Source organism: Lepidothrix coronata, unplaced genomic scaffold (assembly GCF_001604755.1).
Source record: "Lepidothrix coronata isolate B3197 unplaced genomic scaffold, Lepidothrix_coronata-1.0 Scaffold16, whole genome shotgun sequence".
In the NCBI taxonomy this organism is placed as follows: domain Eukaryota; kingdom Metazoa; phylum Chordata; class Aves; order Passeriformes; family Pipridae; genus Lepidothrix; species Lepidothrix coronata.
In genome coordinates, this window is record NW_016690196.1 from 1,288,871 (window position 1) to 1,307,232 (window position 18,362).

The following is an 18,362-nucleotide window of genomic DNA, read 5'->3' on the forward strand; positions in this document are numbered from 1 at the left end:
AATTTGATGTAGAGAAATATACTTTTTAAGTGAAAGAATAATAACTGGAAAAGTTAAAAAAATAATGATGTTATGGAGAGGAAACAAAAATAGTACACATTCTTTATTATTGCCATGTTTGGATACCAACTGGATAAAATAACTCTGATGCAGGTAACACAGCTTTTTTAATTAATTTTTTCTAATAATAGCTGTTGGAAACACAAAAGATATTCAGAATTCAGACAGGTTTTTCTGTTGTGCTGTTGCATTCTAAGAATTTCCTAGCTAACGCTTTTCACTGCGCTATCAGCTACCTTATGTCTGTGGGGCAGTTTTCAGACACTTTGACAGTACTTCACTACTCCTCTCCCTGGGAAACAGAATGTCTTTTAAGTACCCTTCCTGAATACAATTATGCTGCCAGACACACAATATAGAATGAATCGATTTTATTGATGCAAAGTCCATTAAAAAAGCTTCTGTGTTTATACAGAAAATGTACAGAAATGAACAAAAATCACACCTTGCAGCTCCTAGATTTTAGGTTAATTACCATCCCTCTCCATTTGTTTTATTTAGCTAACAAGCTGGAATGGATCAAGCTCTAGCAGGATCAAATCTAGAGTCTGGATCCTTACAATATGAAACACTGTCAATGAACAGGAGAGTAATCCACCACAGAGCCGATTCATAGATATCTTATTTTTTCCCCTGCCATGGTTCTACTCAGACTTTGAGTCTACAATTTCATACAACTCCAGTTTAATTCCAATTCCAAATTAAGCAAGAGTTCAATGCTTCTTCAAAAGGTAACTGGCTAATATAGCGTGTTTTGAGAAATATTTCTACTTTTGGGCAAGGCAGCAGCAACCTACTGGCCACACAAAAAACATTATTTTTCAGTAAATATTAAATAGTGGTTCATCAACATCTTTTGAAAATCACAAGATTTTAGCCATCTGCATCGAATGTATGGCAATGAGGGGATCTCTAACACTGGTTTATCAGCATTAATGAAGAACTTCATGAAAAAATTTTCCATGTGAAACTTGCCTGCACCAAATTTAACACCTGAAATCAGTTTATACTACAGTGACATGCACCGTATTGGATTCCAATATTTTTAATTAAACAGATGCTAGAATACAGTTTGAATCTCAATTACGACAGTTTAATCAAAAGAAGTGAGAAAGTGAACTACAACTAAATTGTAAATTTTACTAAACTAGAAAAGTTTTTAGAAATTATTTAAAGAAAAATATGCAAAGTTAATTTTAAGTACTTAAAAATCCTATTTTCAGTCTGAAGTACTTGCATTTTTAGAAGAGTTAAATACATCAGAATTGATTAGGAATAAGGAATAAGGAACTGAAAACAATGAGGAAAACAAAAAACTAATACAGATCCTAATCTGAACCACCCTTCAGTATTTTTCACCCAAATTCTAAATGCAAGTCCTTACAGCTTTCTAAATATTACAGAGAGTGATCTATAAAATAGCCTTACCTTTGAAATCCTATCATAAAATGTCATCTGCCAAGATGAAGGAAATTATATATTAAATAAATACAGACAACTTTAAGAGAAAACCCTTAAGCAAATACTGAAGATAGCAGTAATCACAGCTCTATAATATTTTAAACAGAACAGGTAGAGTATCTGTATAGCAAAAAAAGCAATTGCATGGAATTGGAAGTGTGTTTTGGGAAAATGAGGGGACAGCTAGGTTGTGAACTGCAATCTCTTTAGGGACTGAAGAGATTGACTTTAGGGACTGGCGAGAGTGAAAGGAAAGAGACAGAAAAAAGTAGCAGGATATCTGTTCATAGAGATCTCTCATTCTAAAAAGACAACTGTGCAACTCTTTCTACAAGGCAAGTAAGGAAGCAATACTGGTAGCTGCTACACAAGTGTAGTCAGACTATTATTGAAACAATGAGTTTGTGTGAGACTAGGAGGGAAACTGTGTAATATTTGAGAAATCATAGGCTTGACCAAAGGGAGATTCAGGGAGATCCTTTACTAGAGAACATGTCTTATGAGGAAACGCTGAGAGAGCCGAGTTTATTTAATCTCAAGAAGAGGAGGCTCAGGGGGGACCTCATCTCTCTCTACAAACACCTAAAAGGAAGGTTGTAGTGAGGTGGGGACTGGTCTCCTCTACTGTTCCTGCAGTGAGAGGACCAGAGGAAATGGCTGTACACTGAGACTGGGGAGATCCATATTAGATATTAGAAAAAAAAAATTTCACAGTGTGGGCAGGCATTGGAATAGGTTTCCTAGGGAGATGGTGGAGTCACCACCCCTGAAGGTGTTCAAGAAGCATCTGGATCTGGAGCTGGGTGATTTGGTTTAGTGGTTTAGGGGTTACAGTGGTAGTGCTGGGTGGATGATGGGATTGGATGATCTTGAAGGTCTCTTCCAATCTTGATAATTTGATTTGATTCTATTCTACTCTATCCTAATCAGAGATGATCATCAGCAATATTCACTTCGTCACATTAGCAGAGTTGATTACAATTTGTAGGACTTTCGGGTTTTTTTAAGTCTTATTTCTCAAGTTACACACACAAGTAGTCAGAATCTGAAAATTTTACTTGCCAACCTGGACAAGAAATATCATAGGTGTCCGTGCCATTCAACATAAACTATCAGATATGCAAAAAACTGCCTGTGTATATGAATATATTATCATCTGCAAAAAAAGGAAACCTCAGAAAATATTTTTCGCAGTCTTCAGATTTTTAGTAGTGCTCTTCTCTTTCTGCCTTAAAAATACAATTTTAAGAATAAAACTTGTAAAAGAAAATGATCTGGAATTCACAGAGCATTTACTGAAAAAATGTCTGTAAACCTGGAGCAATATATTTATTTGCAATAGGTATAAGAAGCAGCCAAGATACCATATGTACACAAAATCCCAAAATATTTTTAATGTTAGCTTTTTATTTGGCACTGTGCAATGATATGTGCAACGAAAAGAAGCTGAAGTTAGTGCTTTCAAGTGCTTAACAGAATTGCTTTTTTCCCCTTTCTCTTTCTCTTCATATTTTTCTTTCTATTTCCCACTTACCATTCAGGTTCTTTTTTTTTGCTTTAAGGTTGAATCACATTTTTCACTTTTTAGTTAAAGACAAGATTGAAACAAATACATATAATGATTCACATGGTATTAAATAAGATCTTTGTCTTTTAATGTTGTCATAACCAGTCTTATGAAAAAATATCAAAATTGGTCTCTCAAAATAAAAATATAAAACAGCATTGTATATAAATTCCCACCTCTCATTATAAATCACTTAACTACCTGCTCTAAAGCAGCTGAAGTGAAAAAAAGGCAGAACTAATTTTACTCAAATATACTGGTGTGACAGCTCTAAAAAGTTCTATAAGCTCCCCATGACATACCACACAGATTTGCTGCTAGAGCTTTGCAAAGTGAGCCTTACATATGCAGCATTTGCAGGTACTCCATGTCAAAACTCAGCAAAATTCTAGAGCAAACTTTACTGTTAACACTAGTGATTAAACATCACACATTACAGTGTGTGTAATCTCCTACACACACTGATTACATCGGTATTTCTAAAATAACTCTCAGCCTGCTTTACCTGAAAATGACGCTATTTCTTAAATGTAAGGAATGTTTAATCTGACATATTGTTATGCAATACTGAAATTAAAAGAATACTTCATGTCAAAATGGAAAAAATTACTGCAGATTATTAGGAATCTGCTTAAAAACTTACTTTTCTCTTCTTAGATTTCCGCTAAAGAAATCAGCTACTACTGAGATCAGCACAGAATGTAGTTTTTGCTTTTCCAAGAAGTGAGAGTATAACACATGGCAATAATAATAATAATTACTCACCCAACAAACTTGCCAATAACATGAACATTTAACAGCTGCAGCATAAAGTCACACCAGAGGTGTACATGCAACTCTCCATTTTAATATGGACTAGTAGATCTATGGATCATTAAATTATAGTAACATGCACGCCAAAAAACACAGGTTTTTTCTTTTTAAAGTTTTTCAGGCTATTCTGTTCTGTTTGCAAATAATTTTCATTAGTGAGTTTCTGTTGGGATAGAAATATAGTAACATTGAAATAATCTTATTAACTTGAGACTGTAAAGATTAATTGTCTATAGTTGGCTTAGCAGAAACAAATCTCCCACTTCTACCTCCTCATTAAACCTTGCCACATCTCTTAGAATTCATGACTACATATATTTGCTTATATTTTAAAAATAACTAAACATGACCGTCTTCTGAAGTTTCTAATTTTCTTTTGTACAAGTGTTTCTTTATAATTATTTCCTATCATTACAATGATCTACATTATAAAACCTAAGCACATGAAGAAAATACATACTAACTTGCTGACAATAAGTTAGTTTTCATGGCATGTAATTGTAGGCCAAAGGGGCCCAAAAAGCTTATGACTTTATTCCAAAATTGCATGAAAACATTCAGAAAATCTTTTGCCCGCTTCTACACAGACGTTGTGTTCTGAGATTGAGGAAGTGCATCCATAGAAGCAAATGTCAACTCTTATCAGGTTTGCCTTCTCAGACTCTCTGCCAACACTACTAAAAAATACCTATAACAGCAATAACCAGACTAGTGGAACATACAACTAATGTCTACTCAGAGATTAAGTGATCAAGATAAATAAATCGTTTGTCTATACAAGTGATTTTAGTTCTACATCCTGGCAAATTAAATGGCTTTACAAAAATACCAGGTTTTGGATTTTTCCCAGCAGTGTCTTCCTATACCATTTCACATAACGCTTTTGTTTAGTATGTGCTTACTCAAGCTGAATTTCATTCTTACAGATTTATGAGTCTTTCAGTTTCAGAAAACAAAAGCTATTCCTACACTCCACTTAGATCAATACTATTCAGAGGAGATAATTTCATGATGAAACAAAAACAAACATAAAAGGGATTTGCAATATTAAAAAAAAATAATTGTATTCACCAAGAAGGCTTTGGGCCCAAATTTAATTTTTATAGCATATATATGTATATGGAAAATAAACAAATTGAAATAATTTAGAAAATATTAATCCATTTTCTCTGTTCATCATTTACCTTATGCTGACTTAGCTAAGGCAAATCATGTCAAAAACACCCCCAAAGGTCTGTCTAGAACAAACTTATTTTTGTCTACTATTGAAACAGATGGCATCTTCATGATTAGTTTGAGAGGAAGTTGGAATCATATTTTTCTTGGACCTCAGGAACTAAGATAGAAGCACTGATCACTTACTGAAAAATCTCTTGATAACATAAATACAAGAGCATGTAAACCATTTGAAATATTGCTTCTGAAAAAGCAATTTAAAATTATAAAAATAATAGACACATTACTATATAGAAGCCAGAATCTTGTGTCATACCTTCTTAATGGCATGGTATTGCATCAAAACCACAGACTTTGGGATAATACTTTTTAATAATCCCATATTTAATGAGAGCAAACAATATGACTGTTTTTTTAGATTAAAAGAAAGTAGATAGATACATGTGAGTAAGAAAAACTTGATGGATTTTTACTTTTGTTACATTAGTTTGCTACAGACACTGACATCTAAGCAATAAAACCACAGATACTACAGATTTTACCATCCCTGTTTTGGCATGTACAGCAAGATACTTAGTCAAAGGTTTCATAGCCAAAAGTTAATGCTTCCCTGCAATCTGGAAAGCAAGGAAAATCACATGGCTAGCAAGTGTATCAATGACATGACTCAAAGGCAAGAACATAATTATTTTTCTTTGTAAATGATGGCATACACACTTTTCCTTTTTGTTGCCAAAAATGGAAGTGGAAAAACATCCAGCAGTCATTGTCTCTCATTATTACTGCCATTAGGAACAAAATTTCTATTCCTTAGGAATGCTCAGAAGTGTTTGAAGAACACATTTCTAGACAGATTTGAACTGTAAAGCTACAAATTATTAATGCAGGATATTAAACCTGTAGTTAAAAAGCCCCCACAGGAGCACACAATAGCATACTCTACTCAAGGTGAGTACAGTAGATGTTTATCTTCAAAAAAACAACCAAATAAGAAAATGTTCTATAACTATACTGCATTATGATGCAGTTCTTTTATGTGTGAAAAAATTGTTTAAGTTGCACAAAAATGGTCACTAATGTAAATTATTTCCTCTGGTTTCCTTCTACCAGTCGTAATGTTAAGGGACCTACTTTACTGTCTGAGTCATGACAGCTTTGGAATATTATGAAAAAGGTCACTAAAGGCCATGACAAAAAGTTAATTCCAAAGACCTTGACTTCAATACATTGAAATATTCATTTAGTTTGATTTTACATTTTAGACTTCAACTTCTGCAAAACATGATTGATGATAACCACGACAATTACTATGATAGGAAGAGAAAAATTCTCTCCTCAGTTAAAGTACTTTAAAAAACTGCAAACTTAAAAACTGTTGGACCTTGAACGCATGTCTAAAGAGCTACACAAACACAGTTGAATTTTGTCCTAACTTGAGTAAGTTTTAAGGTTGCTCTCTTTATTAGAATAGCAGCCACTTTATTTATATGCCTGACGATAGATAAAAGCCTAATTATAGACACAGAGATTGAAGTTTTGGCAATACACACTGTGTCTAGACAAGCTAACGAATTAAGGGGTCTGTATTATGGGGAAATAAACATCACTAGTTTAACTTCAGACTACACAAATCTTCACTGCAAGAATTATGAAATGCAATTCCCATTGTTGAATTACAGAAGATAATGTTAGCACAGATCACCTTATATAGCTAAAAGTCAAACATAAATATAAACCAGCACCATTTATTCTCAGAAATTATTTTGATAAAATATCCCTATGCATATAAAATGACAGATAAGGATTAAACTGAAAAAGAAGACATTAGATCAGGCAATGTTATTTGCTATACCTACTGATAGAAAAGTTTATTATATACTAGAAAACTGACACGCTATATGTGAAATTGGTCTCTGGAAATCCACAGTTTCTCACAAAATGTTTTTAAACTAATTTAAAATTTACTTAAAAACTAATTTAAAATTTACTTAAAAACTAACTTAAAATTTATAAGGTTTTCATCTTGCACACTATGAAACTTCCGAACATTAATACCTGTTTAGGTCCCTACTTAGGAATATATGCAGTATATATAAATAGTAAAGACAAAAAAACCCACACAAAAATAAGACAATACTTACCTGAAGCCCCTGCCTCATGTGTTTTTTCTTCATGCTTGCTATCTGGCTTACAGACACTTTTCTCATCAGCTTCATCGTCACCCCACCAGGCTGGCTGTCCATACAACGGTGTCCCACGAGGCATGGCGGAAAGATCTATAAAATCAGCCCAAAGCAGAGGAAATTACTCTTCTGTTTACTTGAGATATTTAGGTTAAAGTAACATGAAGAGAAAGTAATTTGCTTGGATCATTTCTCCTGCAAGTTGAAGTGAAACGGTTGCATGCACTTGCCTAAATACAAAACAAACTTGGAGGTTGGATAACTGATCTGGGTTCTAAATATAAAAGCTTACTAACGACCTGATCAAAACTTCAGGCACAAACGTTTCTGCAAAGGCAGCTGACATCTCTTATTGTCACCCTGATATATCTGTAAACATTACTTCTTCTTTCAGTTTGAAGTCATAAGGATAGCAGTACATTCCTAAAAGCTGTTTGCTTTCTGTGAGAAGATTCTCATTCTTACCCACACTGACCTTTCAATGAAATCTGAACTCACTGCATGAAAAACTGATCAAATTTTGCAATGTTGTCAAGGTTCCAAATTGCTGACAGCTACTACACAGTGCTGAAAGTTACCTTGTGTGTAAAACATTACTGAGCACAACCAGTTTTAAAGGTTGCGGTTTTTTTAAAGGTATTAGTTAATTATAGTACAATTAAAAGTGCTGTTTCTGATATAGAATGTATACACATGATTAAATATATTTAAATGCAAAGATTAAAGAAGAAAAAAACCTGATATAATGAAGATTTCTACTCTGATGATAAATTGACTGGATTAGGTTTGATCTGATCTCTTGGAAGAATATTTAACTCTACAGAGATTTAGCTATTCTAGCATTGCACAGATGTTCTGAATATACTTCATAGAGTCTTTATATAAAAAACCATGATCTTTTCAAATCTTGCTTAGGAGCTTGTCTGTTACTTTAGCTATTATGAATTTCAACTTTTTTTTCAATGTTTTACACACTTGCATTCCAAAGATGCTTTCATAGCCATGCCAAAAGTTTCAATATGATTGACATTAGGTACTTCTGTTTTTGAACAACATTATACTTTAGTCAATACTGAGTTGTTTTTAAGAACTTAATGGTTGTCCAGAGACTTCGTGGATGACCCATCCCTGGAAGTGTTCAAGGACGGTTTGGATGGGGCTTTGAGCAACCTGATCTGGTGAAAGGTGTCTCTGCACCCATGGCAGGGGAGTGCAACTAAATGATCTTTAAGATCCCCTCCAACCCAAACCATTCTATGATTCTACACCTGTGCACTGAATTAGCAATAGTAGACAGCTATGCATATATATAGCAACAGTGAGAGAATCAACTGCCAAAAAACTTGTGAGAATTGCACTCAAATATAAATCACTATCATTAAGTTTGACTGTTATTTTTGGAAGAGTGAAAAGGAAAACAGAAGATGAGAAAAAACCCCACTGTCCTACTTTATGTAGCCTTAATATGATGCTAGATCAGCCAACAAAAAAACCAGGTTAATTAGTTATACCACAGAATCTTATGTGTGGGGAAGAGAATTTTTTGAAGTGTATTTTCTGGAAGAGTAGATTAAACCTAAAAAAACTGCACAGCCCTGACATAAGAAATGAGACCTAGACAGTTCCATAATAAAGAAACAACAACACTTCATTCCTTTCTTACTCTTGTGGTTATCTCCACTACATTTCAGCAAGCCTCACACTGAAGTTCATCACAGAATGAGAGAATGGTTTGGATTGGAAGGGACCTGCCATGGGCAGGGATAGGTTGCTCACAGCCTCATCCAACTCGGTCTTGAAAACTGACACAGATGGGGCACCCACAAACTCTCTGTGCAACCTGTTCCAGTGGCTCAACACTCTCCCAGTAAAATATTTTTTCCAAACATCTAATCAAAATTTCTCCTCTCTAAGTTTAAAACCATTCTCCCTTGTCTTATCACTATCTGCCTGTGTAAAATTTGTTCTCCCTCGTTTTTATAAGTCCCCTTTAGGTAATGGAAGGCTGCTATAAGGTCTCTTCAAAGCCTTGTTTTCTCTAGGCTGAACAACTCCATCTTTCTCAACCTGTCTGCTCTGATCATTTCTGTGGCTCTTCTCTGGTCTTGCTCCAACAGGTCCATGTCCTTCTTATATTAGGGGCCCCTGAGTTGGACACAGTACAACCCACACAAAATTAAGACGCCTGCAGAAGAGCCACCATGACACATTACACAAATATGAAAGATGACGCAGAAACAAGACTGAAGCTGCAGTAGCTACAAGTTTTTAAACCACAACAGACCGCTTAGGTTCTATCCTGATGAATCTAACAATGAATGCTACTAACCATAAAACAAACACACAAAACTCCCACCCATTTAAAAAGGAAAACAAAAGAAACCAAACCAACCAACTGAACAAAATGGTAGATGGTAGAAAGTACAAACTGTTTCTGAACAAATACTTTCAGTTAAACTGTAAAAATTAGCAATTTTCTGCCACAAATCCTGTAAGTTTGTGATTTTGGGAAAGAGACATGCAAAAATCTTATAAATGCTGATTAAATCTCTCTTTAAAAGTTTATGTGGATGTTACTGTAAAAAAGGCAGAAATTCAATTCCAAAACTTCTTATTTAAAGTCTGTTTAAAATTTCACATGTGTAAATTTTACTATCTACAGATTTTCACAAGCATCCTACCAAAGCAAATTAACATCCTTTCCAAGTTTTTGTGCTTCTGCAGCTAAGAAATGAACCTTACCCATTGATTTTTCTTCAGATTTCAGTGCTTCTGTAGTTTTGTGGTGCACTTCAGCTGTGGAGTCTGTTACCTTGGACTCCGGGCTTTTGGAGCTGCTTTGCTTCGATCCTTCTGCCTCTGAAGACTTTTGGGATAACTGGAGTTGGCTTGTGAATTTTTCATGCTACATGATGTTAAACAGAGAAAAAAAACCACAAATCCTCAAAAAGTGGGAAAACAACACCTATATTACTAATAACTACACAATGACAGAAGAACATCCAGGAACTGCACATTGTTACCTTAAGTGCTTCTTCAGGGACTCTCATCTCTCCCCTGACAACAGTAAAAAGATTAGTATGTAGGAAATGGTAAGGAAAATACTGAAAAATTTCTGAATTCACAAGAGGATTTTACTGAAAAGAAAGTTGTGCAGACTATTCTGCCACTGGAATGGTGACAGCTTTTACAAATATGTCACTGTTAGGACTATCATGCACTATCATACTCATCAAAGTAAATGCACGATGAAATTATTTACTACTTGTAAACAGAACACTGACTGGATACCTTAATGTTGTAATAATGCAAATAATTTTTTTCATTCTGTACTTTGTTGAATAATTACTAGTAATCTTCTCTGCTCAAACACAATTGCATATGATATAAATATTTGTCTATTTGCCTCAAAGAAAATTAATATTTCTTAGCAACACAGAAGATACGCATTAGACTTTAAACTGTAATTGGAAGTTGAGGTTTCTCGCAGTGAGAGACAATGAAATGTACTTTATCAACAGTTCAGACCAAGATACAGTTTTCTAGACTCTGAGATTTTTTCTAATATAGGCATTTTTGTAGTAATGAGAGAAATAAATATTTCAAAGTTCCTTCTCAAGTAGCATGAGAACTCTTCACTTAACACAACCATAGTTTTAACAAGAAAAGTGTGTCCTGACACTGCATTTTATGGCAAGGATATCATATCCAAATCTCAATTTATCTTCTAACTTCAGAGTGATGTATGTCTGTTCTGGAATCCTTACATCATTCACAAATGTCTACAGAAAAAAATGAGGAGAGAAAAAAATACGGTTAAATTCCAAAATAATAAAATAACATCAGTTAAATAATTTTATAAGAAAGTTTTCAGCACCGCAAATTTTCTACTGGTGATTCGGCAGGGAACTATAAGGTTAAACTGCCATCTGTCTTACAAAATATGACAAAAGAAAGGTTAAACACCAACTGCTAACCAGGTTGCTGACACTACACCACCCTTGAAAAGTTTCTTCCAAGTTTAATCTTGTTAACAATATTTAGTAAATTGTTGATTAATGTTCCCTCAAATTAGCATCTCTACTTATAATTTTTCTTGCAGTCTCTTTTTCCAACCCCAATTAGCTGTCAGAATTGATTGATCACCATATTTGTACGGCATTTAGCATTGGATATGAGAGTTCTGAGGTAGCTTATTTCTAATCACTGTCAAAGGACTTAAAGAAAACATGGACCCAGTTAGTGCATCTGAGTAACTCCAAAAATCAGCTACAAGAATTCAATATATTGCAACTCTTAAAAGAGTAGATATAATAATATTTGTAAGCAAAAATAACATTTACTATAACAGCTAGCAGCAAAGCAGAGCAAATTTCATAGCCTTGACAATACCCAGTGAAAATTCAGGTACTGTACAATAAATAATCCTCCCCTCCTTGAAATCACATAGTTGGAGAAATCAAACAAGCTTTCAGTGATTTGGAGAAGGACTTATGTACCTGAAGGTTTGCCCAATTTCACCAGTCATATCAGTTGGCTGTTACAGGCACTACAGATTATCCATCACTGTGATTTCAAGGTCCAGATTAAACAGAACAGTGAAAAACAACAAGGAATTTGAAAAAATCATGGTGGTATAGATTTCAAGAGAACACCTGAGATATAGAATGACTAATTACAGAGGCAGCAAGGACAAATAATACACATTCAAGTCAAAATGGATCTCAGATACAATTCGGAAGAGTCGGAAAACAATTTCATCTCTGTGGGAAAAAAATTAACTGAACATAAGTAGGGCTTAAAATTAGATTATTCAAACCCTAAAGAAAATTGTAGAAAGTCACCTACATAAAAGTCTGAATCAGGCACAAGCCTTTGTAAAGGACCAGGGGGAAAAATGGTTTATTCCTTCATCAGAACTGTCCCGTGTCTTTAAGGACTGATTTACCAGCTTAGGAAGGCAGGCTGTCAGCACCAGGCCAACTACCCAGGTTGAGAACATCAGCCACACTTGAAACTGCTCGTGGTCACTTCAGATACCAGAAACCAAGGATGATGACACACTAAGGCAGAAGTGGGCATCAGGACCTGAGAGTGCTCTTCTCACAACTTGCGCTTTTGCCATTGGAGGGGATCCTTAAATCTTTAGTTAGAGACTTCTACAAGAACCTGCCACCTCACAAAGGCAGATCTCAAAACGACCCTTCTGCTTATCCCAGGTTATATCACTGCTTCTATTACTCTCCAAATGAGGCTGATTCACTACTATGAAAGCGAATTGTTTCTTAAACTGAATTCGTTACCTTCAGAGAAAACTGAATTGTATCAATATCTTATGGGTTCACTCAGTGAGAGAGAAATATAAAAGGGTAAAGACAAGTTTTGTAGCAGAATAGAATATTAAGCTCTCAATTAAACAAATTAGAGATCAAGCTACAAAAAACCCCGCAATCAAAACAGTAAATGTAACTCTGTATAATATTTAAGTCATTTTTGGAGATACAGATCCTTGAAGAATCTTTCTAGAGTGGGAGATGACAAAAAACTTCTGCACAGCACTTTCGTTAAACTACTCCTCAAGGCTCAATTCAAATCTGCATTAAGAAGCTATAATTTACACTCTAAGCTACTCTCCCCAACATTCTCCTCTGGCTTTCTTGAAATCTTCCCCCTTCTTTTGCCTGAAAAAAATGCAACAACTGGACTTATAAGAACACAGTATCTTCCTTGTAAGAAATGTGAATAATTAGGTATATGTCAAAAGTTTCTTTTTCCTCGGTGTTACTTCCTTCATCTTATTTCAATATATAAAATGAAGCTTTAATTTAGGGCAGATTTAAGGCAAATATAATTGTGGATTGGCTGATATGAGACTGTGTGTTATTTTATGAATTATTTATCAGTTTTATATTTTCCCAAAACTGACAAAAAATATACAGCTCATTTTTACTTTTCATAACAACTACATGTTAATACTACAGATAGTACATTAAATATCCAGAGTGCCTTTCTAAGCCATGTCTACTACTGATTTGTGCCAGTTTTGGGGACTCAAAATATTGCAACTCCACGGGATCACCCAACATAAGAATTCTAAAACAACATGTAAATGTTTCTAAAGAATGAAGCAACTGAAATATGCCATTTTATAAGCACTTTGAAATTAGGCATGCACACACACACAAGAAAAACTTGGATAATTAAGCAAGCCAAGAATCTGAATCTTTAAATGGTTGTCTTTCTCATGCAAATCTAGTATTAAATGAAGTCTGGAAAAACAGAAACAATGTCCTTCCCCAAAACAGTAAAAGGAAATTTTATTTCCTTTTGCTAAAGGAAAATAATGCCCATTTCATTACTAAGAAATTACCTACTTCGTAGAAAATATTTTCCACAGGAATAAGACGTACAACTATCTACTGGTTTCCAAGCATGAGTAGTGTTTAATGCATATTTATTTCACTTTAACACTTTGAGAGTCCAGGGCAAATACCCATGTGAAGACTATCTTCAAGGCAACCTGAATTTTAGCGAACCAACAAAACTTAGGTCATCTTGCAGACACACATGTATATATATATGTATGCACTTTTCCTCCCTGGTCAGAGTTCTGAAATTGCACATGCAGTATACTCAACTCAGAGAACTCTGAAGACAGTGTGTGCAGTCCACTGACACCCCCATGACTGAGCTGATGGTATACAACAACCAAGTCTCATTTCCTTTGCCACTGGAGCTTTAAAATCTCACCACATGCTTTGGGATGCAAGACAGAAGCCAGCTTGAGAAAGCTAGTTACAACATAAATAAGGAATCCATTTCCCCCTTTTTTCCCTGTTAAATCACTCCATACACATCTTTATATATTCACATGATTTCTAAAGCTTTATTCTTCAAATAGTCTTTAGGTCTTCTAAAGTTTGCCAAGCTTTTCACACCGCAGTCCTAAAACATCAGTGTGAAATAACTTTGCTATCCTGTAAATATTCCTGGAAAGAATGTTATTCAACAGGGCCATGGATGTTAATTTTTTCTTCTGATAAATTTTTGAATTCATAAGTCAAAGGAGAAAATACAGTTGACTTCTGTTGATACTAATGAAATAGCAGATTACATCTTAGCAACTGTACACATTTTCTTCAGAAAAGAGGAATTCCTTCATCATTTTTGTATAAAATAGAAGAAAAATAAGATTGTCTAGAATAAGTCATGATAGACTATCAGAAATAACATTTTACTTCAAGTAAATCTGATTAAAATTTTAGTTTTGCTTTATTTTCAAATCTAGATGTCTAGGACAAAAATATCTAGATCTAGAAGCCCAGGATAAAGACTGCTGTAGCCTTTTCACTGAACTGACTGTGAATCAACCATGCATATAAAAATATTCAGGTATTAGGGCATCAGGTGCAATTACAGTCCAGCTAGTGAAGTTGGTTAAGACTCATAACACTCAAAACAAACGCATTGGTAGCAGCCATCTCCCCTTAAACTCTGAATTATCTTGAGTGCCTAAAGTGCATTACACCAGGAATGGACTAGTCCTGCATACTGAGAAAATCTTATCTTTTGATGAAGTATACAAAATAAGAAAAGGTGGAAGCTGCCGAAGCACTAGACGAGGCATTTGGTTGTGGTGTTCTCAGTGGAAACAGTAGACAGACTAAAAGAATTATTGCCTAGTTAGCAGTTCACTGCATGGTATTGAGGCATTGCATACACTGTTCTGTCACACAGTTAATTATGGAGTTACAGAAATAATGTGTTTTCTCTTTTAACCTGAAACTGGGTAGGCAGAGGTATATAAGAAAAGCATAGAGGGAAAGCGATAGTAAGGAAAGCACTGTTAAGACAAAGAGCAAGGACTGAACTCTTAAGACTTAATATTCTTTGTCCTAAAACTGTGGGAAGAAAGAGTTCCTTTGATGTCTCTGAGTAAACAGTTAAAGAGCAACTGAAGTTTCACCTCAAACTTGAGAATGAATCAGATCAAGCGAAGCAAATCACTGAAAGCTCTTTATTAGAGGCAAAAAAGATGTATGAAGGCCTTTTAAAATATATTTATTAAATTCCAGTTTTGTGACAAGGCAACGAAAATCTGAAGTTATGCCTATTGACTACAGGAGTTAGAGAATAAGGGAATAAAATCAAATGGTTCAGCAAAAAATCTCTATGTGCTGAATTTATTTTTCATCATTGCCTTGATACAGTGCACCAACTTTGAAAACACAGAGGTATATTAAATATTTAAGGACCAAAGCCCTTGTATGTCTACAACTGTTCAAAGGATATAGCCCTTCAGATTACAGTGGTTTCACATGGAGTTGAGACTCTGACTCCTTGGAAGGCTGTGTTAGTTACCCTAAAGTACAGAAAAGCTAATAGAGACAGACTGACAGGAATTTTATTTTGAAATGCACTTCAAGATGAAAGCGCAGTAACTTGAGATTTCTTCATCTATTTTTTTAAGTATTTGAAAAAGCTATTCGTTATCATTAACTTTCTAAATATTCATTCGAATAAACAACCACAGATGAACTCATGATTTTATTCTGTACACATTCATGACACAGCAAAACATTTAAAGTTAACAACCACAACTAGTGCAAATGAACAGTTCATAAAGAAGTATCTAAAGGGCTACAAAAATATGACAAAGTTACTATATTTTAATTATCTATTGTAATATCAAAAACTTTTATAAAAAGTGATGCTTACCTAGACTGTGGTATACACAATTCCTAGAAAAGCTTTAAAATGTAAAATGCCACATGAAACTTTACTTTGCTCATAAAGATTTTTTTCCTGTATTAGTTTGTAATCACTTGATAGAAATTAATCACAGATATTTTTAACCAAAATTACTAAATTACTGAAAAAATAAATAGAGAATTAGTTAAATAGGTTTACATACAACTCATACAATGGTTATTGCATATGTAATTTTTTTCCTACATGAAGTACAGTTTGATACTCTTTTCTGTATTATAACAGAAGAAAAAAAAGGAGTAGTATATGAAATAAAACCCATATATTAATGTGACATTTTAGAGATTAAAATTTTTTTTAAACCCATTTGTTTAAATGGGTTTTTTTAAGCATATCCAAGATTTTAAATGTGTTCAAGATTTTTTTTTCTACAATTCTGAAATACATAAGTATAACATATTCTTTGTTACTGTTCCCATTTTTTTTAATACTGCCAAGACCCCCTTATTAATGGACTTAACTGCAGTCCTTTAAAAAACATGCAGTGGAAAAACCCTGCAAAGACTACATTTTCCTTCTGAATGTTCCCCCATTTCCAATCTTGCATTAAAAAGATATTAATGTACAATTAATAATTGATTGAAGAAATTTCAAATAAAACATACAGAAGACCCAGGGAGCTATCAATTTCTGATGTTAACTTACCCCATTCAAGCTGCCCAAATCCTTCACCAAGTGTTCATCCGTAGAGGCATCATAGTTAAGTACAGCATGTTGCTTGTCCACACTCCGTGACTAAATATATATATAAAAAAATAAGGTATGAAGCAAATAGCATTAATGGCTATTTCTTAGAGCAGTGTGATTATTTTCTTTGTACATAGTACATTTATTGAAATTACATAAAAAGTTAGTCCCACATATGAAAAAAGTCACTCTCCAACCCAACTCTGGGTGCCCACAGCGGAATCCTAAAATTATTTCAGAATAATTATTTTCTCAATGTTCTCCAAATACAAGTCAGATCCAGCTATATCTTATCCAAAGATTTTTTTTTCCCAGTTCACCATAGTACCATCAAGTGTTTAAACTAACATCATCATCATCACCTTTACTTCTCTCTCTCAACTACATGCATCTTTCAAAACATGACTATGATTCTAGGGTGTTGTTGTTCTCTCTGAAACACACCATTTCCTGTCACACACCTGGGATAATTACTATAATGTACAAGCATTCAAATTGCTTCTCCTTGATCTCAGTTTCCTGAGCCAATCAGTGATAGCCTCTTCACTAAACGTCAGAGTAGTTCCTGAATTACTATTCCCATCAGTTCTGACTCTCCATCCCTTCTTAAGCACCTCAGTATCTACTTATTTAATGAATTCTTTATTTTGCATCCAAACATCAACCCACAGATGAGGAACAATCCTTGTTACTATTTCCTCTAAGAACACCACCTCCTTAACAGTTAAGTCCCTCTTTCAGCACTTGCTCGTGGCCAAGTGTTGGCAGCCTCAGCTGCTGATGGCAAGCAAGGAAGAGGTGGGGCTGGATGTATGCTTCCTTCACGCATGCATTTGTTGGCACCTTGACATCTACAACAGTTCCCAAGTGAATGGAGCCCACAGCTCATCATCTACAGCTGTACATACTCGATTTCAGTCTGTTTGCCAGTAATTCTGCTAGTGCAGTGTCCCGAGATGATGGCATAGCTTCCAACAGCATTCTTTCTAGTTTCAGGTTTGCATCTTCTATCCTTGCTACTCAACTCATTGTTCTACAATACTGCACAGAGAATGGTGCATTTCTGTCTAAGACTTCTATGATTGTTTCTGTACCAGCACCTGTGGTGTGTCAGTTCTAGGAGTCCCAGGTTGCCAGGGCATGAGCCAGTTCAAGGCATCAGAACACACAATTAGTACTCCCAAGGAAATGCTTTCACCTTCTCATAATTCCATGTTTATCACCTCTTTCCTTCTCCACATCTTCAGACTTCCTATTACTTTCCTTATTTGTTTTCAATTTATTTCCTCATTCTTCCTTTCCATGCCATCTTATGACTGCTCTGCTTTCTCCTCAAAGAAGCAAAATTAGTCCTCTTCTGCTTACACTTACTATTTTAGACTTTTCATTTGAGCCAATTTGCTGTGCATTCTTGAGTGGTATAATGGGGCAATGGGGGGGGGAAGCAGGATATCAAGGGAGAGGGGAGAATCAAGGAAGAGACAGACAAATGAACAAGTTCCCTGCCAATATGAGCTGCACTAATATACTACATCAGTTGAGTGTTTTTAATGGCATATGAAGATATGGCAGTATAGTTCATTTTCTACTAACTTAGTAACCTTTCAAGTGAAAACAAGCTAGCTCAATACAACCAAATTCACTGG

General features: G+C 34.7%; 1 protein-coding gene across 12 annotated transcripts in view; it reads right to left on the minus strand.

Moving 5' to 3' along the window:
- Window positions 1-18,362, minus strand: part of CEP170 (centrosomal protein 170) — a 100,481-nt gene that overhangs the window by 53,331 nt on the left and 28,788 nt on the right. For all 12 annotated transcript variants that reach the window (XM_017806764.1, XM_017806766.1, XM_017806762.1 and 9 more), the window contains 5 exons: window positions 16,675-16,764; window positions 10,964-11,042; window positions 10,284-10,342; window positions 10,003-10,165; window positions 7,219-7,353 (listed from right to left, as the gene is read on the minus strand). In XM_017806764.1, coding sequence (XP_017662253.1) covers window positions 7,219-7,353; window positions 10,003-10,165; window positions 10,284-10,342; window positions 10,964-11,042; window positions 16,675-16,764 — 526 coding nt within the window. The remainder of the gene's footprint in view (window positions 1-7,218; window positions 7,354-10,002; window positions 10,166-10,283; window positions 10,343-10,963; window positions 11,043-16,674; window positions 16,765-18,362) is intronic.